Source organism: Prenolepis imparis, unplaced genomic scaffold (genome assembly GCF_030444845.1).
Source record: "Prenolepis imparis isolate NDT839.2.m4 unplaced genomic scaffold, iyPreImpa1.0 SCAF_10, whole genome shotgun sequence".
In the NCBI taxonomy this organism is placed as follows: Eukaryota; Metazoa; Arthropoda; class Insecta; order Hymenoptera; family Formicidae; genus Prenolepis; species Prenolepis imparis.
In genome coordinates this window covers 17,047,230-17,072,389 of record NW_028141168.1, presented here as the reverse complement: position 1 = coordinate 17,072,389, position 25,160 = coordinate 17,047,230, and the positions used below count along the sequence as shown (strand labels likewise).

The following is a 25,160-nucleotide window of genomic DNA, read 5'->3' as shown; positions in this document are numbered from 1 at the left end:
CAGAGCACACACGCAACACATACACAGGACAGAGATTAAATTATATAGATTGCGCGAGACGGATTAAATGTACGTATCGAGAATCGAATATAAAAATATGTATACGCGCGATTCCTGTATCAACCTATTTTTCTTAATTTTATTTATTTTAATTGCCAAACAACATTACACTAAAAGAGAAGATTTTAGCTTCTTTCGTACAAAAAAATTGTACGGCAAATAAATGCAATAGTTACATTTAGTTTAGATTATATATTATATATAATATATCATATAATAAATATACATAATATAATAATATAATTAATGTATAAATATAAATATAAAATATATAATATATAAATATATAGAGGAAAAAAGGATTAAGAAAAAAATTCTTCGTATTAAAAAATTAATAATAAAAATAAAATATGAAAAAGTAACTTTACACTTTTTTGCAAAACAATTTCGCATTTCAATACGCAACAGCTTTTTTCATTTTATTTTCGATACGTTCAAGACGTTTTAATTCTTACTTGCTCGAGAGCCATCTGTTACATAATTATACGAATACGAGTTTTGCCGTTTGATTAAAAGAGATTGCTCGCGGAAAAGGATCAGTCGTGCATAGAAGCGAGCTTCCGGACGTAGAGCTTCAGAAAATATGTGTAACAGTGAACTCATTCGACAACATGATTGTGTCAATTATGCGGCAGCCAATTTTACGCGCGATATGTTCAACAATGACGACAATATATATCAAAAATATCATTATACGAAATACAATTTAAAATGTTTATTTAAGAACAATACTGAAATAACGATATAAATCTCAAGTTTAAAAGAATATATTTATTATTAAAATGTTGCTAATATATCATTATTTAATCATATAGGTATATATGTATTAAAAATGTATAACTTAATGTTATTCTCCTTTATTCTTTTCTTAATTATATATTATTTATTTTAATAAATTATATATATAAAACAATCAATTTTATATTATATAATTAATATAATTATTGTATACAATTATTGTATATGTGCGTGTGCGTTATATATGTTTATTTTTCTCTTGTTGTACACCGTTATATTAAACCATGTGTTATATCGCGGCCTCGGTATGTATTCTATCAGTCTTGAAAAACACGCGACAGAAAACATATTTGTCGTATTATTGAACGGTCAATGAACGTAACAATATGTACACCATGTAGAGGCAAGAATCGATCTACATTACGCGAGACAGAGAAGGATAAAGTACGATGGTCGGGGCTTCTATTAAATCATCATTTAATACGACAGCATTTACTGCTCGAGCAGCATTTCGTTTTAGAAAATAGATTTAGATCACAGCCTCGACGGAGATTTCGAACGATTTCCAAGAGAAACATTTCGCGAAACTTCCATTGTATCAATTTCCATTGTATATGAATAATATCCAATAATTTAAACAATTCGTATAAAAATAATTACTTCTTTTAGATTATATATTTCTAAAGTATTAATTAGCCAAACTTATTCATTTTGGTTATTGATCGAAGAAGCCAACTTTATTCTAGTAGGTGTATCCGTAAATAATCCTATCATCTCATTTGAACGAATAAGTACCATATACGGACGCTCTAATTGAACGGAATGAACGGGGATGTCGGTAGTTATTTCATCGAACTAACTAGCCGTATGGTCGACTTCGCACATCCTTCTCCCCAACGCGCAAAAAACATGTTTTAACAATTTTTGTTTTAAACAAGATATCTTATATAAAAAAAAAGATTACACGATATTGAGAAAAATGTAAAAAGATGCACAAGTGCGCGAATTTAATTATAATGCAATAACGTATTTATTAAGACATATTTATTTTTGATGTATTAATTAAGAGAGAAAGATCGCATTTTTTAATGTACGTCTCATATATAATTAAAATAGTAATATATATTTTTAATTTTTATAAAATTATTATTTTTATATTTTCTTTAAAAAAATAGAGTTTTATCATTTCTATTCTAAAATATATTGATTTTAAAACTAAAACTAATAATATACTCGTAATATATTTAATTGTGTGTACAAAATTTTCAATTTATAAATTAATTAAATTCAATTATTCCTATTTTGTTGCTTTCACTCGCACGACTACTCTACTATTACTCTCTATCGCGAGAGAAACGTGCGTATTTTATTACGAATGAAGCTTACGAGAGTCGATATGAGCAATGATTCAATTTTATGTAAATCACTGCGATAGACTGGCTATCGACATTTACGCCCCTCGATAGATACTTATAACGTTTAATCACTCGTGACATAATGAGACATCCAACATGAATTCCGATGACGTTTTTGATCGATACACAGAATCACCTGTATTTCGTCATCTGTGTGTAAAATGTAGAAAAAAGAATACATCTCTATATACATTTTACTATTACTTAATAAAAGCGCTTGCACAGATGTCAATTTGAACTTTTATTTTTCGATCCGCAACTAATATGAAAATTTGAATATTTACTTTGCAATGTAACAATTTAAATTAATCTATTATATTTTGGGGAGTTTTTTTTTTTAATTTTACGAAAAGAGTCTTTTATACACAAATGCATATATACACACACAATGTATATATTTTATATAATCTATAATCACAATCAGAATTACACATTTTCGTATTTTATCATACAAGAAATTAAATGCATTTTTAAACGTATCCTATGTCAAACATACGAGGCAAAAGGTGAATTTTTTTATGTTAGACGAGTCTGATGTTTTCCCAAACTAATTGTTTCTTTTATTATCGTTTCCTAGATAATTTCTTATCAAATAAAGAATTTGAAAAGAAACGTTAAGCCGAACATTAAAACGAAATATGTATAGTGACTTGTGAGTGTAGACAAAGCTAAAATATAGAAGCAAGGCAAGAAAAAAAAAACTCGTGTTTAAAAAAATGAAGAGACAAAGCAAACATTTTGACCTAATTAATATCTCTATGTACACACTCATGGATGCACCTAATGTATCGCTATATCGACTCAAATCGAGATATAAATCGTTGACGAGAAAATAGCTGTCACCATAATTCTGATATTCGGACATGATACGTATATATACCCGTAAATGTTATTAAATTATTAGTGAGTCTAATGTTTTAAATAAAATCTATGATATATTCGCATTTCTTCTACGTTTTTTATTTTATCTACAAACCAGCGAATATTAAATGTAAATTAGTGTATATTAATTAAAGTTCAAATTCTCATTAATTCTAATACTGTTATACACAAAATTCTACAGCATTCCCCGCAGTTTAAATAAATGACATTTTTCGGGGGAAAAAAAAAGTAATATACATTCCAGTAACATATTTTAAAGAGTAATTTAGAGAATCATATTAGAATGTAAGTCAATCATTTAAAGTATTTCTTGAATCATTAGAAGGAACACATTAACAAGGGTGTGGTCTGTTTGATCTTATTGTCGTTCAACTCGCGCTCTTAAGTTGCCCACAAGGAAAATTCCCGTTACGACCCGAACACCGCGCGGTCTTGAAGCGAATATAATGATCTGCGTATGGCCGTTTCATTTTTCGTAATGAAAGATATGACGCGTAGCCTACGAGCTGTTATATATTTTCAGAATATTATCTTTCCGTTACAAAAGTACCACAGTGCCAAGAATAATATCGATGCAAAATCTTGCGCTATTTTAAGGGCATTTATGAGATAAAGGTTGTATAAATATATATATACAGGGTGATTCACGTAACGGTCGCCACGATTTTTGGGACATTTCCGCCAGTTAAAAAAAAAGTTTATTCAGTGAAAATCAATCTGCTTTACGCAAGCTTTAACATGCAATAAAAAATTTTATAAAAAAAATTTTTTTTTATAAACATTAATGTCATCTTGAATTTTTTAAATGGAACCATCATATTTTTTTTATATAAATTGATTCCTCACAATATTCTGGATAAAAAATGATAAGGGTAGGATAGTCAAAAAGTGAATAATTTACGAGATATTTTATATTTTAATCTTATAAAGGTGGTTCTCGTAACGATCGCCACGATTTTTAAGGTACTTACAATAATCTGACAAAAAATGTTATTAATCAGGAATTTATCAATTTGTAACCGTCAACAAATTTAACAATAGTTTAATGATTGGATGCAATGTTACTTTATGTTACATTTTAATTAAAAATTAACAATTTTGAAGCTACTATAGCGTAATTCTTCGCTATCGAGGAAGTTCACTATAAATAGTAAATAAAATAAAAATAAATAGTAAATAGTAAATAAAAATAATAACAAACTAAAATTTCCTGATCAGATTAATAGCTAAGCTACATGGTAACATAAAGTCAAAGCCAAGTCTGTTTACTATTTACGTTTTTAGTGAACTTCCTCGATAGCAAAGAATTACGCTGTAGAAGCTTTAAAATTGTTAATTTTGAATTAAAATGTTATTATACATAAAGTAAAATTGTATGCAATCATTAAATTATTGTTAAATTTGTTGACGCTTACAGATTGGTAAATTTCTGATTAATGACATTTTTTGTCAGATTATTGTAACTACCCCAAAAATCGTGGCGATCGTTACGAGAACCACCTTTATAAGATTAAAATATAAAATATCTCGTAAACTATTCACTTTTTTACCATCCTACCCTTATAATTTTTTATCCAGAATATTGTGAGGAATCAATTTATATAAAAAAAATATGATGGTTCCATTTAAAAAATTCAAGGTGACATTAATTTGTTCATAAAAAAAAAATTTTTTTATAAAATTTTTTATTGCATGTTAAAGCTTGAGTAAAGCAGATTGATTTTCACTGTATAAACTTTTTTTTAAACTGGCGGAAATGTCGCAAAAATCGTGGCGACCGTTACGTGAATCACCCTGTATATGTATATTAAAACACATTAGGTAGCTCATATAATATTACATATATAATGGATATACATATTTGGTTCATCAAATTAAATTCATGCAGCTTGTATAAATGTACATCTTTAAAAATTGTCTTTGAAAATCGTTTATCTATTATTCGAATAAAATTTTTGACCGATACCTGTTGCGTTTTATAACTCTTTTGTCTCTGAAATTTGTCTGGGACGTCGAAACCGAGAGTTATAACCGCGTAAAAATTCGTGTTAATCATGGTGAATTTGTCGTCGCGACATAGACTTATAAGGCTCGTCCTTGGTGCCGTTCAACCGCAATAACGAGGTCGCTCGGTCAAGGTTTCAGAGCGGAGTTTTATCGACGATGCTAAAAAATCATCATCTCCGCCATTTCCGTGCGACGCATATCCGAGAGAGATCATCTCGGATTCTCGTCATCTCCAATATATTTTCGGTCTAACGGAAAATGTGTTACTCGTTCTCGACACGTATACAGATAAATCCCTCGTGCTCTCGAATTATCCGAAAGAACAACTTGTCTTTATCGCGCATGATTCACTCGCTCAATTTATGAAATCAGCACGTTTCTACGGACCGTGAAAAATTACGAGAAACGTGCTCGTATTTCGAAGAAGAAATTCTCGGTTACGTAATTTACACAACTATTTGTCTTATTATATGCTTATCGAGAGACCGGTAATTTTTTAAAGGTCAAAATAATTTTAATATTAAGCAACGGACGTAAATATACTCGATACTCGACGTCTCGTTATTATACTCAATGTCGATTATATAAATTATTTCAGTTGAAAAAACTACGATAATTTGAAGATATGTAATTATTTATCCAAAATGTCTCTAATTGTAAGTAATCATTTACTTATGTCGTCAAAGCTAAAGAATTCGTATGAAATAATCTTTATGACTTATGACTCACAATATTGAAACGTAAACCTCGTCATCATATTTTACGTGGAATTATGCGCTCGGTGTTTATATTTAAACATGCAAAATGTCTCCTCAAAATATAGTCTTTGTTTAAAGACAAACTAATCACATTTTCACGCGCGTTTTTAACTAAGCAGATAGAAATTTTTTCCCTTTTTAGTTGATGAAAAAATGGTAATACTCGCATAATATCTAAAATTAAACAGGTTTCAAAGTTTTCTTATTAACAGATATTCTAGAGAAACTCGTTGGTATTCCGATTCTTTCAATTAACACGATTGATTATCAAATCGGAAAGGCACGTTTGTATAGTCGACTCGTCGTAATAATAACGCGACACGGCTGATTCTTAACGTCATCTCCAATTAACGCAGCGCTAACCAATCGAATTGAGATTGCAAGCTTAATAGCAAGTGCAACTATGCGCGAGCTATTAGCATATCTATATACGTAACGCGGTTGCAAGATTATCGACGATATTCAATGCCAATTATCGTCTCACAAGAATGTTCGAACGAGTTGGACTTTGAAAGGTCAAGGATTAAACCGGCGAGACGAGTTATCTCGGCGAAACATTTTTCATAACGTATAGATAATCGCGATTATTCTAATCCGTCAAAATATTTTACATGCTGAAATGTAGGATACAACTTTAATGTCTCTTTTTTTTTTTTCCACAATCGAGAAAATAGTCGCATCATATAGAAAATGTTAAAATATGATAACGTTGAAAACGTAAAATAAAACTTTCTATAAAAATATTAATAATTAGACAAAACATCTATTCAGGCCTCGAGTTTCTTTCAGAAAAAATAGGAGAAAAAATATTCTGATCCAATATCACGCGCAAACAGAATTAAATTACTCATCTACAATACGTCTGTCGCCTTTTGTTCCCTCGATTTTTTTTTATTTGTAATTAAGAACGATACGGGTGTCGCGTGCGTGCACCAACAATACATTGTTCCACTTGCGAGTCATAAATCCTGAGAAAAGTGATATTTCTTCTTTCTCTCGTCCCACAGGAGAAAGATATCTTAAAACTCTATAAAGATCATTATTAATCTCATTCATAACGAATCACTATAGTGTGTGTCTGTGTTTGTGCGTGCGCGCGCGCGATATTGTATGACCATTTTCGCCAAAATGATTCGCCTCCATCGCGAACTGCGTAAGGTAGCCGACGCGATATAAAATTACGGTGTGTAATCCGACACTATACATGTAATCTGAGCAGATAATTCGACTTAAGCGCTTCGCGGCGACTCGACCTTCGGATTTTAACCTTCGCGCTTGCTTGCTTGCTTGCTCGCTTGTCACTTCGATGGCTAAAGATACGTATAAAAATCGGTCGGACACCCACATGTCTCCTTTCCTCTTTGCAACCTGATTTCAATGGACAGTCAGACATGGTAAAAAATTCGCGTAATCGAGACAAAAAAATTTGCCATTGAATAAATGATGGAGAAAAAAAAATCTTATTACAAAAATACACGAATTCGCGAAAGAATCTGTCGTTAAAATTGAAGGATTTAGCTCAATGATAATTGCGCGTGATTATCCTCTCTCTTTTAATCTTGAAATAATTTCTGATAAAGATTTTGTCGCGTTCGAGATTTTCTTCGATTAAACAAGTAAATGGCGTGCATTTCACGCATGATATAAATTCAAAATCATGGAATTTGAGACCGTGAAAAGAGAGAGCTTCGCGGCGGCAGGTCTTCTATGGCTTCGCCGAAGAGTCGTAAGAAGAATGCAGTCTTGTCGTCGAGTTCTGACGTACGGTACATCGACTCGGGTGTCGCTGACTTTTTCTTCTTTCATGACTTCGCCAAGCCACGTGTCCGACCAACGAGCGTCAATTATTCGAGCGGCATTTGATGATCAAGTATTTCGATAAGAACTAAATATCGAATGAGACACGCTCGCAAAATGTCATCATTCGATTTAGAGTTTTATCTCTTGCATTGTACGTACTCGAACACAATCTCATTTCACATAGAAAAAATTATTAATTATATATGTAAGAATAAAATTTGATGGAGCAAAAAAAAATAATTCAATATACATATATATCTATGTACATTTTTCGAAACGAGAATAAAATTGTGCAAAACGTGGAAGTTTTATTTTGCAATGTACCAATGCATGTTGTGTAACAAAGAACAAAAATACCGAGAAAATACTCGAGCTATTTCAAAGTTGCTTGCACAACGTATTTACAAATTGTAATGCTGAATTTATGGGGCAAACAAATCAGAATGAAGAAATGGCTAAGAAAAGATGAAACTTGAGCTTGTGTTCGAGTCGTAGATGCGAGATTCTCGCGACAATCGTCAGACATAACATATAGTTTAATCGTTATTACATTATTCGAACTTTATTATGTTTAGTTTAACAAGTCCAAGCAAACTATTTTTAAAAAATGCACAAAATATATTTAGAATTTAATTTTAATATACAAATATTCTTTAATGTAAAAGAATAGCTGCTAATGATATATATATATATATATATATATTATAATTATATTTATTATAATTAAAAATATCTCTAAAAAAACCCTCTTCTATATATTTCTGGACACACTTGTAGTTAATAAATTATCATTGTCAATTTATTTTTGAATTATCCAAATACTTCAATATTTACTTTAAATTATTTAAGAATTTATTTATTATTTAATATTTATTATTCAAAAGTATTTAATCATAGAAATATGAGATTTTTTCTCTCGTATTTAGATACAAGTTGGAAGTAGAAAGGCAAACAATTTCGTGTACCTAATAAATATATATTTCTTCCTTTGCCCTTTTAATCTCGAAATTGTATCGGCTATCTTATCTATTATATCTAAGCAGCAAAAGAACGTTAAAAGTATATAGAAACGCATTTTTTCAGAAGAGAGAAGCATGAAACAATTCGAAATATATACATATGTATATATGCGTTCTCAAAATAATTAAATAAGAATTAAATAAATGTTCAAATTAAAATTTGCACATAAAATAAAATAAAATCTTTATGTTGTTTATTTTTTAAACAAATTATTATGTTAAAAATATAAAGTTTTTTCTAACTTATAAAGATTTTCCAATCTAACGTAGATTTATTCTACGTCGTGTGTTTTGAAATAATGATTAATGATATATACCTACATATTATTTTGAAAACTTCGAAGATTTGCATTGTGTAAAGAATTGATGTGTTTTCCATTCTACAAGAATATAGATATCAAATTCGATCATAGATTTCAGACTTATAATACTATCTTTCGACGGAAAATTGTAAAAAGTTTCTGTATTATAAAAACTGAAAATTGCAATTCCTTGACGAGATCAATATCTCTCAATGCTTAACATCCATGTTAAGCATTGTTTAATCAATCTTGCAAGTATTGTATGCGCACACAAAGAGAATTTTCTCTTAGAATTTACCCTGAAATGGTATAGAAAGAATTTTATGAGAATTTTTCCGATTAATATTTATCACAATAGAAATAATAATATCTATCACAATAAAATATAAAACATGTTTGATTAATTTTACTATGCAGTTTAGTAAAATTAATCAAACATGTTTTATATTTTATTGTGATAGATATTATTATTTCTATTGTGATAAATATTAATCGGAGAAATTCTCATAAAATTCTTTCTATACCATATTGTCCCACGATTACCATGATTTTCAGGGTAAATTCTAAGAGAAAATTCTTTCAGTGCGTCTTTAAAAAATCTTTAGAAAAATATATCTCTTTCTAATAAATATATATTATAATAAATATATATTCAGCCAAACACTCAAATCCCCGTGACCCATTGTAATGCATCGAGTCGCGGCTACGTGCGCTGCGGGACACCCGGTGTATTTACATAAGACTCGGGGGCCGGTAATACGCGTCGGTCCGGTTCGGAGTGGTCGAGCGGTGATGCAGCGAGAACCTGCACGACCGCGCTAACCTGTTGGGGCCGGGCTGGTGCCGTAAAATAAAAAAAAGGACCAGTCAACAAAAGATATGGCTGCCAGATTTTTCTACCTGGCTCCGCGCTGTCACATGTTCGACGCCCTTTTTTCTTCGAAAAAATTCGATAATCCAATGTTTTCAAATTTATTATATTTTCAAATCAATGTATATAAAATGTGGGTATGTATATAAAGATAGTTATTACTTTATTCATATGTATTCAGTTTTCTTCAACAACATCGATTCATAATTTCATCCCTCGCATCGCAAAGGTTTCGTGCGAAAATAGGATTGAATAATGCATCCGCCACTCGGTACTTCGCGTTATAACATATTCATGAGTCACGACAATCTCTATATTGTGTAAAGGGCGGATAAAAAAGAGTTGGGTATTACTATGGTAAATATTCTATTTTAATTATATTAACTAAAGGATAAGAATAATTATATATATCTTATTATTGGTATGTGAAAAACAAACCTGCGCGAAAAAATAATTAAAAAGCTAATTGGTTATTTTCGAAAATGGAAAAAATATGTTTGCTCTTTCTTATGCGCGTAATAATAAATGTGAAATAATCAAATTAAATAAAATTGTTATCGCGGAGAAAATAAAAATATAATAAAATATTTTCTAAAAAAAACTTGATTTTCTTGGACATTTTATTACATTGATATAATTATTAATTTAATTAATAATTTAATCGAATTATTATCAATTATAGAAGAATTTGGTGTAAAATCTTATAATGTCGATTTTTTTGATATATCAACACGTGATTACGTTCTTGTCCTTCACCAAAATATTACGTACTTTTACGAATACTCAGTTGACGAAAAAACGACAATAACGAGTGTAAAATTATCATTATCGTCATGCAGGCGAATCACGTTCGAGATATGATGAAGTATTCCTTATCGCACGACCGTCGAATAAACAATGCGCTTGAATTCTTTCCTCACCGGAAGTGTTTCTTCGCTACGTTTATTCAGAAATTTTATATCGCCACTACGCGAAACATGATAATTTGCGAAAGTAAACAGACGACTAAAGATATACAGAATGTCGGCGTGACGCTATCGAAAAAGGAGAGAGAGAACAGAAAAAAAAATAGACTAAAAACAGAGAAAATTGTCTTTGCATACACAAGCCTTATACGAAAAAAATTTTAATCCATATTCTCGATTTTTACATAAGACTCCCTTACATTTTTTCCATTATATCTCACCATGGATAATAAACCACCCTATATATACATAGACTCCGTTCTCTATCTCTTTCTTTCTCAATCGATCGAAATTGGCTAATTTAACGAGAATGAAACCGTCCCGCATCGACTTAATTATGAACGGTATGAAGACAATTAATGTTTTTAGTCTCGTAAAAAGCAAATCGCATTTTTCGAGAAAAATTAATCTCAATAAGATTTAAATAATAGAGTTAAAAAAAAACTTATTTACGATTATTTATGAATAAATATGCAGTTTTTTATATCGGTAGTTTTTTTTAATAACAAAAAATTAGCTGTAAAATATATTTTCTACCATTTTTTGTTTCTCTGCTTTTAATAATAAATTAAGATATACTTTGTGTAAAGAAACACATTTGTATCTCTTTCTCTATACATGTATATATAATGTATTCTTTATATTTTTATATTTTGATAATTACTCAAATATATTCGATCAAAATAAAAGAAATATTTATTGTAAATAAAAGTTGAAAATTTGAAAGGTTGACTCGAGTCGATATACCTCCAACTGATTTCGCAACTTATTTCGCGTCGTATTTTATTTCTTGTCTCCCTTTAGTATGCGAGAAAATATCGTCTTGAAAAAATGAGTTTTTTAACTGATGATTACTGTCTGTAGCCTCTTTCGTAATAAACTTATTTAACAAAATACATTCAGCACAACTCGTATCGTTCTATTTGAATTTAACGAGTGTATATATATATATACATACGTACATATATGTACATACATACAATGCACGCGCGCCATTTTGCCGGCTATTTGAAAACGCCAGTTGCGAGCCCATGTTGTCGTTATTTCGTGCTCAGCGGTTATCGACAATTTCAAATATCATATATCGGAGATCTATTCGGTGCATAAATGTGACACGAGAGTCTCCGAGAAACTGTATTTTACATTGTGCGGCATGTAAAATCGAGAATCGGAGACAAGATGGGATCGCGCCGAAAGAGAGGAATGACAAAGAATCGAAATGAAGAAAGAGAAAAGACATGTCCACTCACCGAGATCTTCCACGAGACGTAGCATGACACCACCGATATGTAGCTCTCCCTTGACTCGTAAACTCCTTTCGACCTGCAGATCCGTCACATAAACGCGCAGCACCCAGCTACCGTCCACTTCGTGGCCGTCGGAATACATGCTGGAATCTTCTTTTTTCAACCGAATGTACGATGCAAAGGAAGAAGATAAAGATTTGTATCAGCAGTAGACTGACACACTCACACACCGTTCGGTACAGTCGTCACTTGATCTCACGATTGTCGTATCTTCGATGCGAAACGCGCGTTTCAATAATGTTCGACGAACATATATATATATATATGAAACGCGCGACGTAATATTCGACGTTCGGCAATAACCGACACCGCGTCACGCGCAACGCACAACTGCCACGCGAATGTGCGCGACGCGAAAATCGTCGCGATTTCCGTTTACCTTCCCTCGATTCGCCTTTCCTGGGCGCGCGCGCACGCGCTCATACACATTCGCACACACTCGCGCGTAATCGCGTAAACAGCGGAGCGAAACTCGCGCGACCTTCCACCTTCGCTCGCTCGGACTCGAATGGCTGCAACGCAGCTCGGCTGTGTCGCGTCGGTTAACTTCGGCGCTGTTCGGAGCCGAGCGCGGCCGAACAGCGCCGAAGAAGCCGAGCGCGGCCGAACGCCGAACAGCGCCGAAGCCGACCGACGTGATGACGTGACGCGCAGACGACGTGACATTTGACGTCCTTCGTCCTTCGCTTCGACACGTGTGTCTCGTGGCCACGAATATTGCCATTTAACCTAACATTAACCTCAACTTCTCGAGTTTCTACATAATACAAAGCATAATTTCAAACTTTTAAAGTTATATTTTGCACGGCTTACGTGCATAACTGGTGCCACTAAAAACGAAGAACATAATGTTTTGGTTACGAATATATATGTATATCGATCAAATTTTCCAAGACTGCAAATATTAAGAAAAAGTTATGAAGATTTTTAAATAAAATATTATGCATAATAGTTAACATATTATAATTCGTTGAAAAATCATCGTAAGTAATTTTATGATAAATCTGAAGTGCACATTATTGTAATATAACAAAACGCATTACGTATTTCTCGAAATTTTTACGATGCTTTGTTATACAGTGCCCGATACATCCGTTTTAATTTTATTCATCTTTCACTTACTAAGATAAACTAAATTGATTTTTTAAACATCGATTTCTCCAACGCTTCACTTTTTTTTATAAAAGTGCGATAACTATATACACTTTATAACAGTAATTCAACCAACTCAAACTTTTTTCTGTCAAGTTTGTCTTTTTTTAAACACTTTGAATATCACATTTCTTTAATCATATTAATATTATTGTCGCTATTATTAATTTTATTGTTGCTATTAATGAGCTGACTAATATCGAAAACCAGTGGCTTATATTTTAAGAAATTCTTTTTTGCTTATTGTTTAATCGGTTATATAATCATCGCATCAATATATTTATTTGTCCTAAATCTGATTTTACATAAAATAAACAAATGTTGATATTTTCCAACATTTTTAGCGCAGTTAAAATCTCTTTGTAAAGGATATGAAATATGTCAATGATATAAATATGAAATAATAGCACGTTATACAAGTAAAAACGTTTTCACTTACAATTTACTATTCACTTTACAATTCACTTTCTTTTTAAATATTTCGTTGATTTATTTATAGTATTCATTTATAGCACACATATCCAAATATGCATTTGATTCAAAATTATCGAATGGCAAATTCAGTTGGATGCATTAAATGAATAATATTCACGACATTATTAGATTTAAAGATTTGTTTAAATATAAAGTCGATACTCTCTCTATAGATTAATTGTAAAGTGAAACAAACAATTTCTGTAAAATACCTCGACTGATTTTATTCTCGTAATCTACATTTATAGTATTGGATTGAATGAACATACATTCATCTGCAATGTCCAGGGTGAAAAGTGCACGACATTGTGAAAGACCGTGTTAATGAGTCTCCTCGCGACGAATAATCTCATCATTCCGTTTTGAATAAATTGTGTACAGAATGTTATCTAACTAAACTATCTCGCTAAACTATTACAAATGCTTTAAATGTCTAAAATTCATAAAAATATTCACTCTCACACACTAAGCATTTGCTCTGAGGATAAGCAATCGAGTTTAACGCCACGCCCTTGTGAAGAGCACTTTTCACCTGGAACGAGTAGAGAAACGATATTTATAGTGTTCGTCGTGCAATAAACAATTGTTTCTATCTAAGAGTACAAGGAAAGAATACTGAGTTTTGTCACGCGATATTTACCGTCGCTCTCTTTCACTCTTTTTGCGGTAAAAAAAATAGTCTGTATATTAGACGCGTTTTTTATATTTACACGTGACAGCTTTTTCTCCTTTTTACATTACACGGATATTACGCGTCGGACTGAAACGTTTAATTAAGGTCACAGCACACCTGGAGGGAATTTGCAGTTGCAATTGAACTTGCAGTCCATATAACTTCTTTGGTACTTGATACTTTTTTAACATTGTACTCTTAGATACTGCTGATGCGCTGCGCGAATTATTAAATCAGAGGCATACGCGATCGAATTCATTAAAACAAGAAATGAGTCATTAACCATTAAAAACAATTATGTTATAACCATATGAAGATCAGAGATGTACGATTAGTTAAAAATCGTTATTATTATTCAACTCTTGATATTGCACTGACTTGATCTCGAGATCGATAGCATCAATAACTCCTGGCGGCCAATTACGATCAGTAATTCTCCATCTCTTCCTAAATCACAGCCCTTTTCACCGCGACACGAATAAGATAAGAAAATTCAGCTAACTGCGATTAGCGCGTAACGTTGTTGATGCAACCGATTCGATAACTATTCATCTATTAATTTTCGCGTGCGTGCGTGGTCCAACTTGGAGACCGAGGTGACCCGATTATACATGTATTTTTGCGCAAGCAAAGACAAGATCTATCACGGACGTCAGCGGGTAAGCAGAGTTTTACGAAGAAAAAAAAGAAAAAAAGAAAAAAAGAAAAAGAAAAAAAAAAAAAAAAAAAAAAAAAGACGAGTCGATTTGCACGATATCGATCGTAATTGGCGCGCTCCAAGAAGTGGCGTTGTAGCTCGAATGTAAATCATCATTGATAACATTAACAATCTTCCGTGTTAGATAAACGTTCAACGTGTAGAAGAAATGTCAATGACATTACATGATATTATGTCAGACATTTCGGCACACGATGAAACGTATTTTAACAGCGCCTGACTTGAACATTGTCCTTTATGCACGCAATTCATCCCCCGTGCACACAATTTTGAAAGTAGAGCAATAAATGCTCGTACTTACAAGCATTCGTTATTCGTGCAACATCGCACTCTTCCTCCGATGCTTCGAAAGGAATAACTCTTCTTCAAAACTATTCACGGCTGCCCGTGTTTCTCAAACATTTAATTGCTTAAAATAATGTCTGCAATATACCGACATCATCGTTGATGGAGCGTCAATTTTATGCAATAATTTCTCTTCGTTTTCGGAAAATTTCTCTAGCGATAAACTGTATTCTCTATCGAAGACGCCTGTAAGAATGATGATCATTATTATAGACGTGAAATGTGAAATTAATGTGTTGCAATCAAACTCTATAAATAACTCAATAATTGGATTATAGTCATTTAAAAAGTGCGTCTTATATAATTTTTTTTTTAATTATAGCCCACCTTGGTCGATATTCGTCCTGCCCAATACAATAAATGCCAAAAACAGAATATCCCTATATATAGAAAATGGATGATCGCCTGTTTGATGTTTACTTCTTTCTAAGGCCACTCTTATTATAGGTGCTGCTAAGTCGTTGCAACGGACATATGTTATCACTGCTTGCATCAATCTAAAATTAAAACAAAAAATTAATAAAATAACAATCATTTTACATATTTGAAAAGAAGAGTAAAATTATTTTTCATAATTCAGACAATTATCGTTTCGATTTCTCCTTTAATTAATAAAAAAAGTCGAAGTATAATTATTTTTTAATTTAATTAATTGTGTGTACTAATTAGTAATTTGAAAGACATTGATTGTCTTTCTATTGAAACTTACGTTCTATCCTCTGTAGAATTTAATTTCCATTGGAGATACATAGGCAAACGATCCATATGTAATCGTTCATTATCCCACATTGTTCTGACACCCACCAATCCTACAGTTCTTCGAAGTTCTGAATTCTTATCGTTATTCAACCAGAGATCAGGTAAATGGCTTGTTAAATTAATCCTTTCAAAATACCAAATCAGATTCCAATATACTATCGGATGTTCCTGAATAAACCTATGCTTGGTGAGACAGGCATCCCCCTCTTGACTTAGCACGCTCTCTAATTCCTTTCTCAGAACTAACGGGTTTAGATAAGGTACCGTTATCGGTTCCTTCGATTCCTTCGGTTGATCTAGCAATTCCACCAATGCTCCCATTAAAGGATCGTTATTTTTTTCGCTCGCTTCACATCTACGTAAACAAATGTTAATATTATTCAATTCTTTTAATTTTATTCAAGGATAACAACGCTTATAATATGGTTCTTTACCTGTAATCTAATATTGTAACTGTAAGGAGAGGTACGGTAGCCTTATCGCAATACTGACAGACTGTATTTAAATTTGAATCTTCCGGCTGCCAACCAGCCATTATCTCTTCGTCGTACAGGATAGCGGCGCAATGATGGCATCTACTGGCACTGGAAAGCACAAGCTCAATGGCAAGACGTTCCTCCAACTCTCTAGTGCCCTTTGGATATAGACACTCTGTGAGTTCGTATAGTGAACATAAATCTAAATTTCCTCCATCACCTGTTGAAAAAAAAAGAAAATGAATATCGCCGCAGAATATAAATATATAATGTCCATCGTTCGTGTAATTTATATTATATACCTGATGCTCTCATGGAAGTTTCATTTCGATCTTGTAAAGATCCATCGGTAAGAGAATCTAAAGATTCGTGCGATATTCCGTAAGCTATTTTTTGTTCACGTTCCTTATTTTTTACCGGTGTACTCGTCGCCGAGATGGCCTCTTTTATCTCGTCGAATTTTTTAACGACAGTTGTTGCAGCAGATTTCAAGCTATTCAGACCGCCAAGTATTATTTCGTTCGATTTTTTTCCTGTTAAGCTTGATGGGCTAAAACAAGAATTTATGCTATATAGAATCGCACGAACAAAAGAGAAGAATTAATTTGTGTGTGATTATTATAAATGTACAATTCTATAACTATAACAATAAAGAGACACGAAAATAGAACGCATATCGAATAAGCTATGCGAAATCTATGCAACTATTTACATTACATACCTGATATAACTGGAGAGACTAAGAGATTCGATAAGTTGATTCGATGATATTAAATCCTTATTTTTAGCAAACGCCAATCCACCCGTGGAGTATCGTCTAACATTTAACGTATAAAATAAAACACAAATGCGCATGCAAAACAATAAACAAACGAAAATAAACTTGCATTGTCCATCAATGTGATTAAAAGTATATTTAATTATCAGAGACGTTATTATATATGTATATATTCGTAATACTTTTCACACATATTGAATATATAATTTACATTATGTATATTTTGTTTAAAAAGTATATATATATACAAATAAAAATATGATTCATTTATGTATTTTATGTGTGCAAGACGATTATACATTTCTTTCTTCTACATTTACAAAATATTAAGTTTAACGCGTCTCGAGCTAATATATATCATGACATTTTGGAGGAATGAAAGGACAATGCACACTGTGGAAATTATTATAACTACAAACGGTGCCATGTCGTTAAATTAAATATCTCGCAAATATCTTACCCGAAACTAAGTTTAAGACTAGATCCTAAGCTAGAGAGGCTGGATGTTACACTATCCTTATTTTGAGACCAAAGACTGCTTATTTCTAGTCTCTCCTTTTCTCTCTCCTGTTCGCCTTGTTGTGCCACAGAGTGAGGCATCGTCTCGCTTCTCTGTAAATGTCCACCCACTGTCATGCCACTTTCATCTACTGCTTGATGAAAGGTCGCACTACGTGGGAGAATGTTGCTGTAAACACATTAGAATGCTTTTTGTGTTTAAAATCAAATATATGGAATAAAATGGGATATATACGTCTTTAAAAATTATAAAGCATGATTAACGCAGCTAGTCTTTACAAAACGAAAATATACTTTTAGTGTGCAAGTACTCGTGATTATTTTGATCACCAGTAACAGTTTCCCCATTAGATGTGATTGTGAGAATATATATTATAATCTCGTGTTTTTCTTTCTTTTTGAAAAAGTATTTACTTCCATAATTTGACTCTATAATATTTACTTCTAAATTTCATTTTTTTATCTCTTATCTAAATATTTGTATCGATATATTCAATGTTTCGCATGCAAATACAATATACAAGTTATATATCATACCTTCTAAATAAAAGTGGCCCTCCTGGTCTCTCTTCAGTCGTATTATTTAATACAGTTAAAGTACTTGTTGAGCAATTTGAATCATTCTCCTCGGAAGGTGACACAATCGGTGTTTCGTCATTAATGAGAGCACCCAATGGGTCATTTTCCGTAACTGGTGTGCGTACGGGACTTTTTAATGGTGATTCAACACTGCGCGTTAGCCTACATAAAAAATATTACGTCTACATAAGCCTATACATGCAAATTAGCACTGTAAGATATTCAACGCATACCCAACACGCAGATTAATTATTACATAAGATTTCTGTAACAATGAGCGAAAATATTCTATACGATAAATATATACTCTCTCTTGCATTTACTATCGTAATACTAGTAAAATAATATATATAATCTATAAACGAAAAACAAAGCGATTTCAGCGACTTGGGCAAACCTGAGAGCGAGACTAACGTTCACAAATCCTAATGAATAGTGAACATACAAAATACCTTGGATTACTAGCTGCCCGCTCCAATTCGTTCGATTGTAACATACTCAATGTCGCTTGGTCTTTTACTATACTATTCTGCCGAAGAAGAGCTTTAGCTTTCAAATCAAACGATCCGAATCCAGGTAGATCTGATACAGAACTGCCTTTAGTGGCTGCCGGATAAAGAAAGATCGTTATTTGACAGAAAACTGGTAAAATCGCATGTAAAAAAAAAATAAACTCACAATCACTATGCGCAGCTTCAGTGTCTTGAGAATGAGAACTGTCGAGACTAGACCGAGAAAAAGCATGCGCCATGCCTTCAGTCTTATCGATGGTTAAAAAATCTGCATTGGAACTCAATCGTCTTCTAGCGCTCTTCTTCCCAGCCTTTTTAAATAACGCTGCACCGACAATGACATTTCGCAACTTGTTCCACATCAGTTGACTTGAATTTGTCATATCGGAAGGCCATGTTGCTTCAAGAACAGCCTATTTTAACATATAAAGAAATATTAAGATTCTTTACTAATTTTACACAATTATGGAAATTTGCATTTTCACAAAGGTGTTATATTTATTAGTTTTTAGATATAAGTAATAGTTTACCTTGTTGTAAAATCCGTACGTTAAAGCGTTAGGTTGCACGCCGCTGCGTTTCATATGGAACAATAATTTTACAGCTAAAACTGGTTGACCGTATACACCACAAAGTTGCATCATAGCTCTGTAGCATACCTAAAATAATATCCATTTAAATACAACAATCTTTTTCTTTAACTATTCAACTGTTACTGATTTATAATTCAAAGTTTTCACATACCTCTTCCATAGGATCGAGACGTAACTTTTGCATTTTGACTAATAATTCGTAAGCTTGATGCAAAATTGCAGCGGGTTGATTGGAAACTTGCAACATGGCCGGTAAATGTAAGAACCAAAGACTATAACATGTACCAAGCAGACATCTACCCCATCTGTCAGGGATCGCGGCCTGTATAAAGACACAATAGCAAATTTTACTAACTGCATGTAAGACAAATGTTTTATTACGATATATCATTTTATTTACTTGTTTTCTAGCCATCCTTTGAGCAACTTTGATTTCATGCTTTGTTCTACGAGCCATAGGACTCCCAGGTACCATACCAAAGGCACTTAAAGATGGATTCTTCAAAGAAAAGTTCTTCTGAGGCCTCATTAGATCCGGGTTCAATTTGAACAATTTATATATTATTGGTGTTTGATTTGTTCCTGCTTCAGGTGGAGGTATAAATACTGTACGTTCGCTGTGTTGAGATTCATCCAGTTCCACAAGAATTACTAAAAATTAAACAAGAAATGAGAAGCCATTTTTCCATATTACGTGCACTCTAATAGTATAGAAAAATAGATATTAATTTATTCATACCATTTTCTTCCTCAACTCGTTCTGTACACTCGTCGAAAAATGTTAACCCTGCCATATCCATATCAGAAACAAAACTTCTTTCTTCTATAAATCTACAAAATTTACCCTTTTATTAGAATAAAGTTATAATTATACGACAGCGATTACACAATATTATACATATAAATATAAATAAATAAATGTGTGTGTGTGTAATAGTGATAAAATTGACAAAGAAAAGTGCAAATTAATTTACCTGGCAAATATTTGCGTTTTTACGAGCATGGAGTAAAATTTAGCGTGGGCTTTATCGCGAGTTCTTAAAAACGCTTGGAAATTGAATAAACTTGTCGAATCTGTTGTCCCTACAGTAGGTGCTTTTGTAATTGGTACCAAATAACTTCGGTATCCTTTGAGAATCGTGGCCATAAATCTTAAGAAAGCATCTTGTATTTCGAGTTCTAAAGCTTGCTCTTTTCGTTTTTGTTGAAACTCTCTGTCCACACTAAAGTCTTCGTCGCCTCTATCTATAAGCATAATAAATAAATATCGATAAATAAAAAAAGAAATGGGAAAAATAAATTAATAATAATATACCTTTTTGAGAACAATTAGTTTTTCCCCACGAGATTATTTTTGAGGACAACATCTCCAACCAATTTCTGAGCTGTCTAGCTGCTTTCTTAGGTAATAATTTTACATTTAAATATTTTTTATCTTCACATATTGCTATATTATTCGTATCCAAATTTACACAGTTGACATCAGAGGGAGGATCGTATAAATCAAAGAACCTTGAATCCACGCCAATCAAAAATGGTAATGGTGCATGCAGTACCTGTAAATATATATAAATCTTAATAATTACCATTACAAATTTTTTGCATTTGTATAATGAAACTTTGAAAAGAAGCAATATAAAAATGTGTATGTATATGTAATATGCATTACCTCTGCTAATCCTAGAGGACACAATGGTATGTAAGGGCATTGCCATTTAAAAGGAAACAAAATCATAGCAATAGCTTCGCTCACTGAAGTAAGTACATCCGGACGTAAGGAATGAACCAGTATTTTCTGCTCGGTTAATATTAATAATAGTATCAATAAACAATTGTCAGGTCCCAAGTTTATCAGCAGTTGCCTAAAACTTGCGCCTGATCTAGGCAGGGCCGAATCCTCTGGCTGCGTCAAGATCAATCTGTCTCGACTGCTGAGTTGTACCAAGATTCTCGGACGCTGCGGGCTCGGGAATGGTATATCGCACAAAAAATATGAAATGTACTTTTCAATCGGTACACTTTGCGGTTTACCGTTCACCATGCCATGCAGAAAAACTAGAAATTTTTCGAACGTGTCGAAAAACGGCCAATGGGACAGTATACATATAGATTTACTAATATTCAGTGATTGGCTCGCGGAATCTGTGTATTGCAACTTTTCCAGTTGCAGTATACTGAGCTTCTTAAGTATACCAGATCTCTTGAACAATTTTATTTTCTGCGACTTATTTTTGGTTATCGTTTCTATATTATCCACTGAAACAAAACAAAATATATATGTAATAAAACACAAAATGCAAAAAATACTTCTTCCTCCATATTAAATATAACAATCAATTATAGAAAAGTCAAGAGATTGTAAAATTAAGATTATGAAATACATTTGTACCATTATTTTTATTATTCTCGACTGTATCCATGATTTCTTGATTATTTTTACAGTTTGAAGTGTCTGTTTCCAGTTGAAGTTCCTCGTAAAAGGTTATCGCTGAACCATACATTTTTTGAGCAGCATCGCCTGTTAAGACAAACGTCGAGAATACTGGTTTAGGTTTACACGCTACTTTAGGCCAACATTCTATAGTCGCACCCATCGGTAGACAAAACATGGCGACAGAATTGGGAAAGACAAAACTATTGTAATCAGCCGTAGGATATTTATAGAGTATTGCTGGCTTAAATGATATCAAATTAGCGCGATTCATGGACTTTTTGTAGCACAAAAATACATCGCTGCCTAGCATTCCCTTGTTCAAGTTCTTATTGATGACACAAAATGCATGCGGAGGGCTCTCCCCTTTATTTGCCAAGATAACGCATATGTCGGTAACAACGAGAGAATTGCAAGGCATCTTTCGACTCGCTCGTCTGTATGTTACAAAAATTTTTGAAGTAGAATTATTTACGTTCGCCACATAGCCTTTAGGAGTCTCTAATACCATTTCAGCATCTTGCATAATACGTTCTTTTCCATCATATATTACACCTATGGAGAATAAAATATATATATAAATGTATATATAATATAGTGTTTAGATAAAGATGTTGTAATAATGAAATATAAAAAGTAATTAATAATAACTTTAATATGTAGAGTTTCTTTTAATGTTTGTTTCATAATTTTTATCTTCTAATCTTTATTACTTTTTTATTACTTTTTTTTCCTTACCAATATCAACTAAAGGAGGTTTGTCTCGTCCTCTTCTGTAACATAAGTAACACTCGTTTGTTCGTAAACTCCCGTGATTCAAATCTGCCGGGAAACCTGATACAGTTTGTTCCAATAGCGTATATCCCTCGGGACAATATTCGCCGAGAGCAGGAAATATTATGGCAAGATCTGTGATAGGAGGTGGCATATGCATGTCTTTCAGATGAGTGCCTTCCTGACACCAATCCTCCAGTTTATCGTTAGTGTCATTAATATCTTCGCTAAACTCATCGTCTTGACCGGGTAAACCAGCGATAACAAAATAATCCGCTACTCTTCTCTCGTCCATATTTTTTGAACGAAGCAGACGTATTATATCAGAACACGCAACAGCCTTCGGGTCAGGCTTTATCCTCTGTACATCTCATATCGCAGATATAACAGATATATTAATTTCGGCGGATACAAATATTATTTCTGTACATGGCACGAAGTTGATTGTTCTCGAACCACTCTTGTATATGTGGCACTCAACGTGCGAGATCTCTCGCGCAAGATTGACTGGCACGTTATAAAAAGTATTCTCCTTTCTATGCCGCAACAATCTGGATAGTCAACTTTCTACGTAACGCCTTAAACGTAATATTGTTACATATGAAACATTATAATCTGCCTCGGTACTGTACGCTCTTTCTCCCTCCTTTATGAGCTTATAATCTTATAAAAATATTTCAGCTATCCATCGGTATGCGTCTCCGTTGCAATGGAGTGGGAGTATTCTTTCGGCCTCGCTGTGTGTTATTGCTTAAATATACAAATAAAACTTGGTCAGAGCGCGTTGCATAAGCAAAGATTATCTGAATTTCTTACAAATTTAGAATCCTGCCGTACAAAAAAAAGCGTACAAATACCTTCTCATACAAATCGCATTGATTATTGTTCAATTCCACTTGGAGCAGATGCAACTCTTCGCATAATTTCGAGCACTTCGTCGTCGTGCATCGCTGACGTTTAGTTTGATTTGTAAATAAAGAGAGAGAGAGAGAGAGAGAGAGAGCTCTTGCTCTCAGGGTGTACATACAACAAAATCTTCTCGTACAACGCCGGCGTAATATCTCTCTCTCTCGCGTGCGCGCCCTTTTTCCGTTCACTTGCCGTCAACACCTGTCAAATCTGTCGACCGTCGTGGCGATCGCATTTTCTCCTGAAACGAAAGAAGGGCGGACTCGACTCGCGCCGTGATTTTCACTCTCGTGTTCTCTTACGAAACGGGGTCGTATAGGTTAGACGTCACACGCGACGATTATGCACAAGTGCATTCCCGATTCCCGCGAAGGTTGTCGCATGATTGGCGAACGAGCGTGAGAATCTCCGTCGCGCCTGTCTCGCTCCCGATGTAAACACGAGTCTCCGATGTCCCGTAACTGCGTTGTTGTTTTGCCGTGCGAAGAGTCGCGTTGTCGGAGGAATTCGCGTGTAGGTAGAATGTCAGATGGCCATGCCTACTTTCCCTACGGGTGGCAAAATGGCCGACGAATCCGACGATCGCGAGGCAGCGACGACTCCCGGACAATTTCGCGAGAGCGTATAATTGTTACGCGTCTTCCTGAAACACGAGTGTATTGGCCGCGCTGCGATGCATTACTGCCATTACTGATGCACTACTGACGGACACTGCGTCGCGTCGCGACACTACCGCATGCGCCGCCAAGTGCGTCATGCTCTGTTTTTTTGTCCTCTACCTGCCTTTTTTTCTATTGAAAACATTATAATGAGTCCCCGTCGTTTCGAATTGCCGAGGATAAATAGATGTAAATAAAGACTTTCGAATGCGCGATGCCACAACAGGTCGATTGTTTATCGTTCAATGCTAATCGGCAGATACTGCACTAATCGCATATTGCCTCGGAGAACCAATCAAAATTTTTCATTTAAGATAATTTGATTTTATGTTTTTTTTAAAAATGTATATGAAAACTTAGTTTTTTTTTTCACAGCATTCGTCAACGATAGCAGTAGTGTAAAACAAATGTAAAATTTTATCAGTTGTTTTTTTACAAATATATATCTTCTCTGCTTGACAATAATTATTATCTATCGCTTAAAAACATATATTGTAGTTGCATTGTTTGGATTTTAGATGAAATAGGTGTACATTCCAATTTTGGAAGAAAAAAAGATACAAAATGTAGAAAGTTAGAACAATTAAGAGAATCTTTAAGAGAGTTTAAAATGTGAATGTTACTTTTAGTGTGCATTTTAAATATAGAAAGTATAAATAAAAAAAAGTACAATAAAAATAACATT

General features: G+C 33.2%; 2 protein-coding genes across 5 annotated transcripts in view; both read right to left on the bottom strand.

Moving 5' to 3' along the window:
* LOC145941745 (unc-112-related protein) overlaps positions 1-12,646 on the bottom strand; it is a 38,442-nt gene extending 25,796 nt beyond the window's left edge. Inside the window, exon 1 of the mRNA XM_083048019.1 lies at positions 12,068-12,646. Within this exon, the coding sequence (XP_082904145.1) occupies positions 12,068-12,206 (139 nt within the window). The 5' untranslated portion in view covers positions 12,207-12,646. The remainder of the gene's footprint in view (positions 1-12,067) is intronic.
* Positions 12,647-12,727: 81 nt separating this feature from the next.
* Positions 12,728-24,738, bottom strand: Crag (DENN domain-containing protein Crag). Of its 4 annotated transcripts, none has more exons than XM_083048012.1 (20): positions 23,765-24,737; positions 22,872-23,657; positions 22,092-22,688; positions 21,372-21,958; positions 21,018-21,258; positions 20,677-20,947; positions 20,442-20,533; positions 20,103-20,353; positions 19,854-20,024; positions 19,640-19,768; positions 19,276-19,522; positions 19,050-19,203; positions 18,556-18,759; positions 17,960-18,169; positions 17,443-17,538; positions 17,024-17,271; positions 16,680-16,941; positions 16,196-16,600; positions 15,814-15,983; positions 12,733-15,672 (listed from the first exon to the last, which is right to left on the bottom strand). In XM_083048012.1, exons 2-20 carry the CDS (start codon positions 23,200-23,202, stop codon positions 15,536-15,538), a joined length of 4,803 nt encoding a protein of 1,600 aa, XP_082904138.1. In that variant the 5' UTR covers positions 23,203-23,657; positions 23,765-24,737; the 3' UTR covers positions 12,733-15,535. The 4 variants fall into 4 exon arrangements, with proteins under 4 accessions (XP_082904140.1, XP_082904138.1, XP_082904139.1 ...); XM_083048011.1 differs by having other exon boundaries at positions 12,737-15,672; positions 17,960-18,187; positions 23,765-24,733; XM_083048013.1 differs by lacking the exon at positions 17,443-17,538 and having other exon boundaries at positions 12,735-15,672; positions 17,960-18,187; positions 23,765-24,735.
* Between the last annotated feature and the right edge of the window lie 422 nt (positions 24,739-25,160).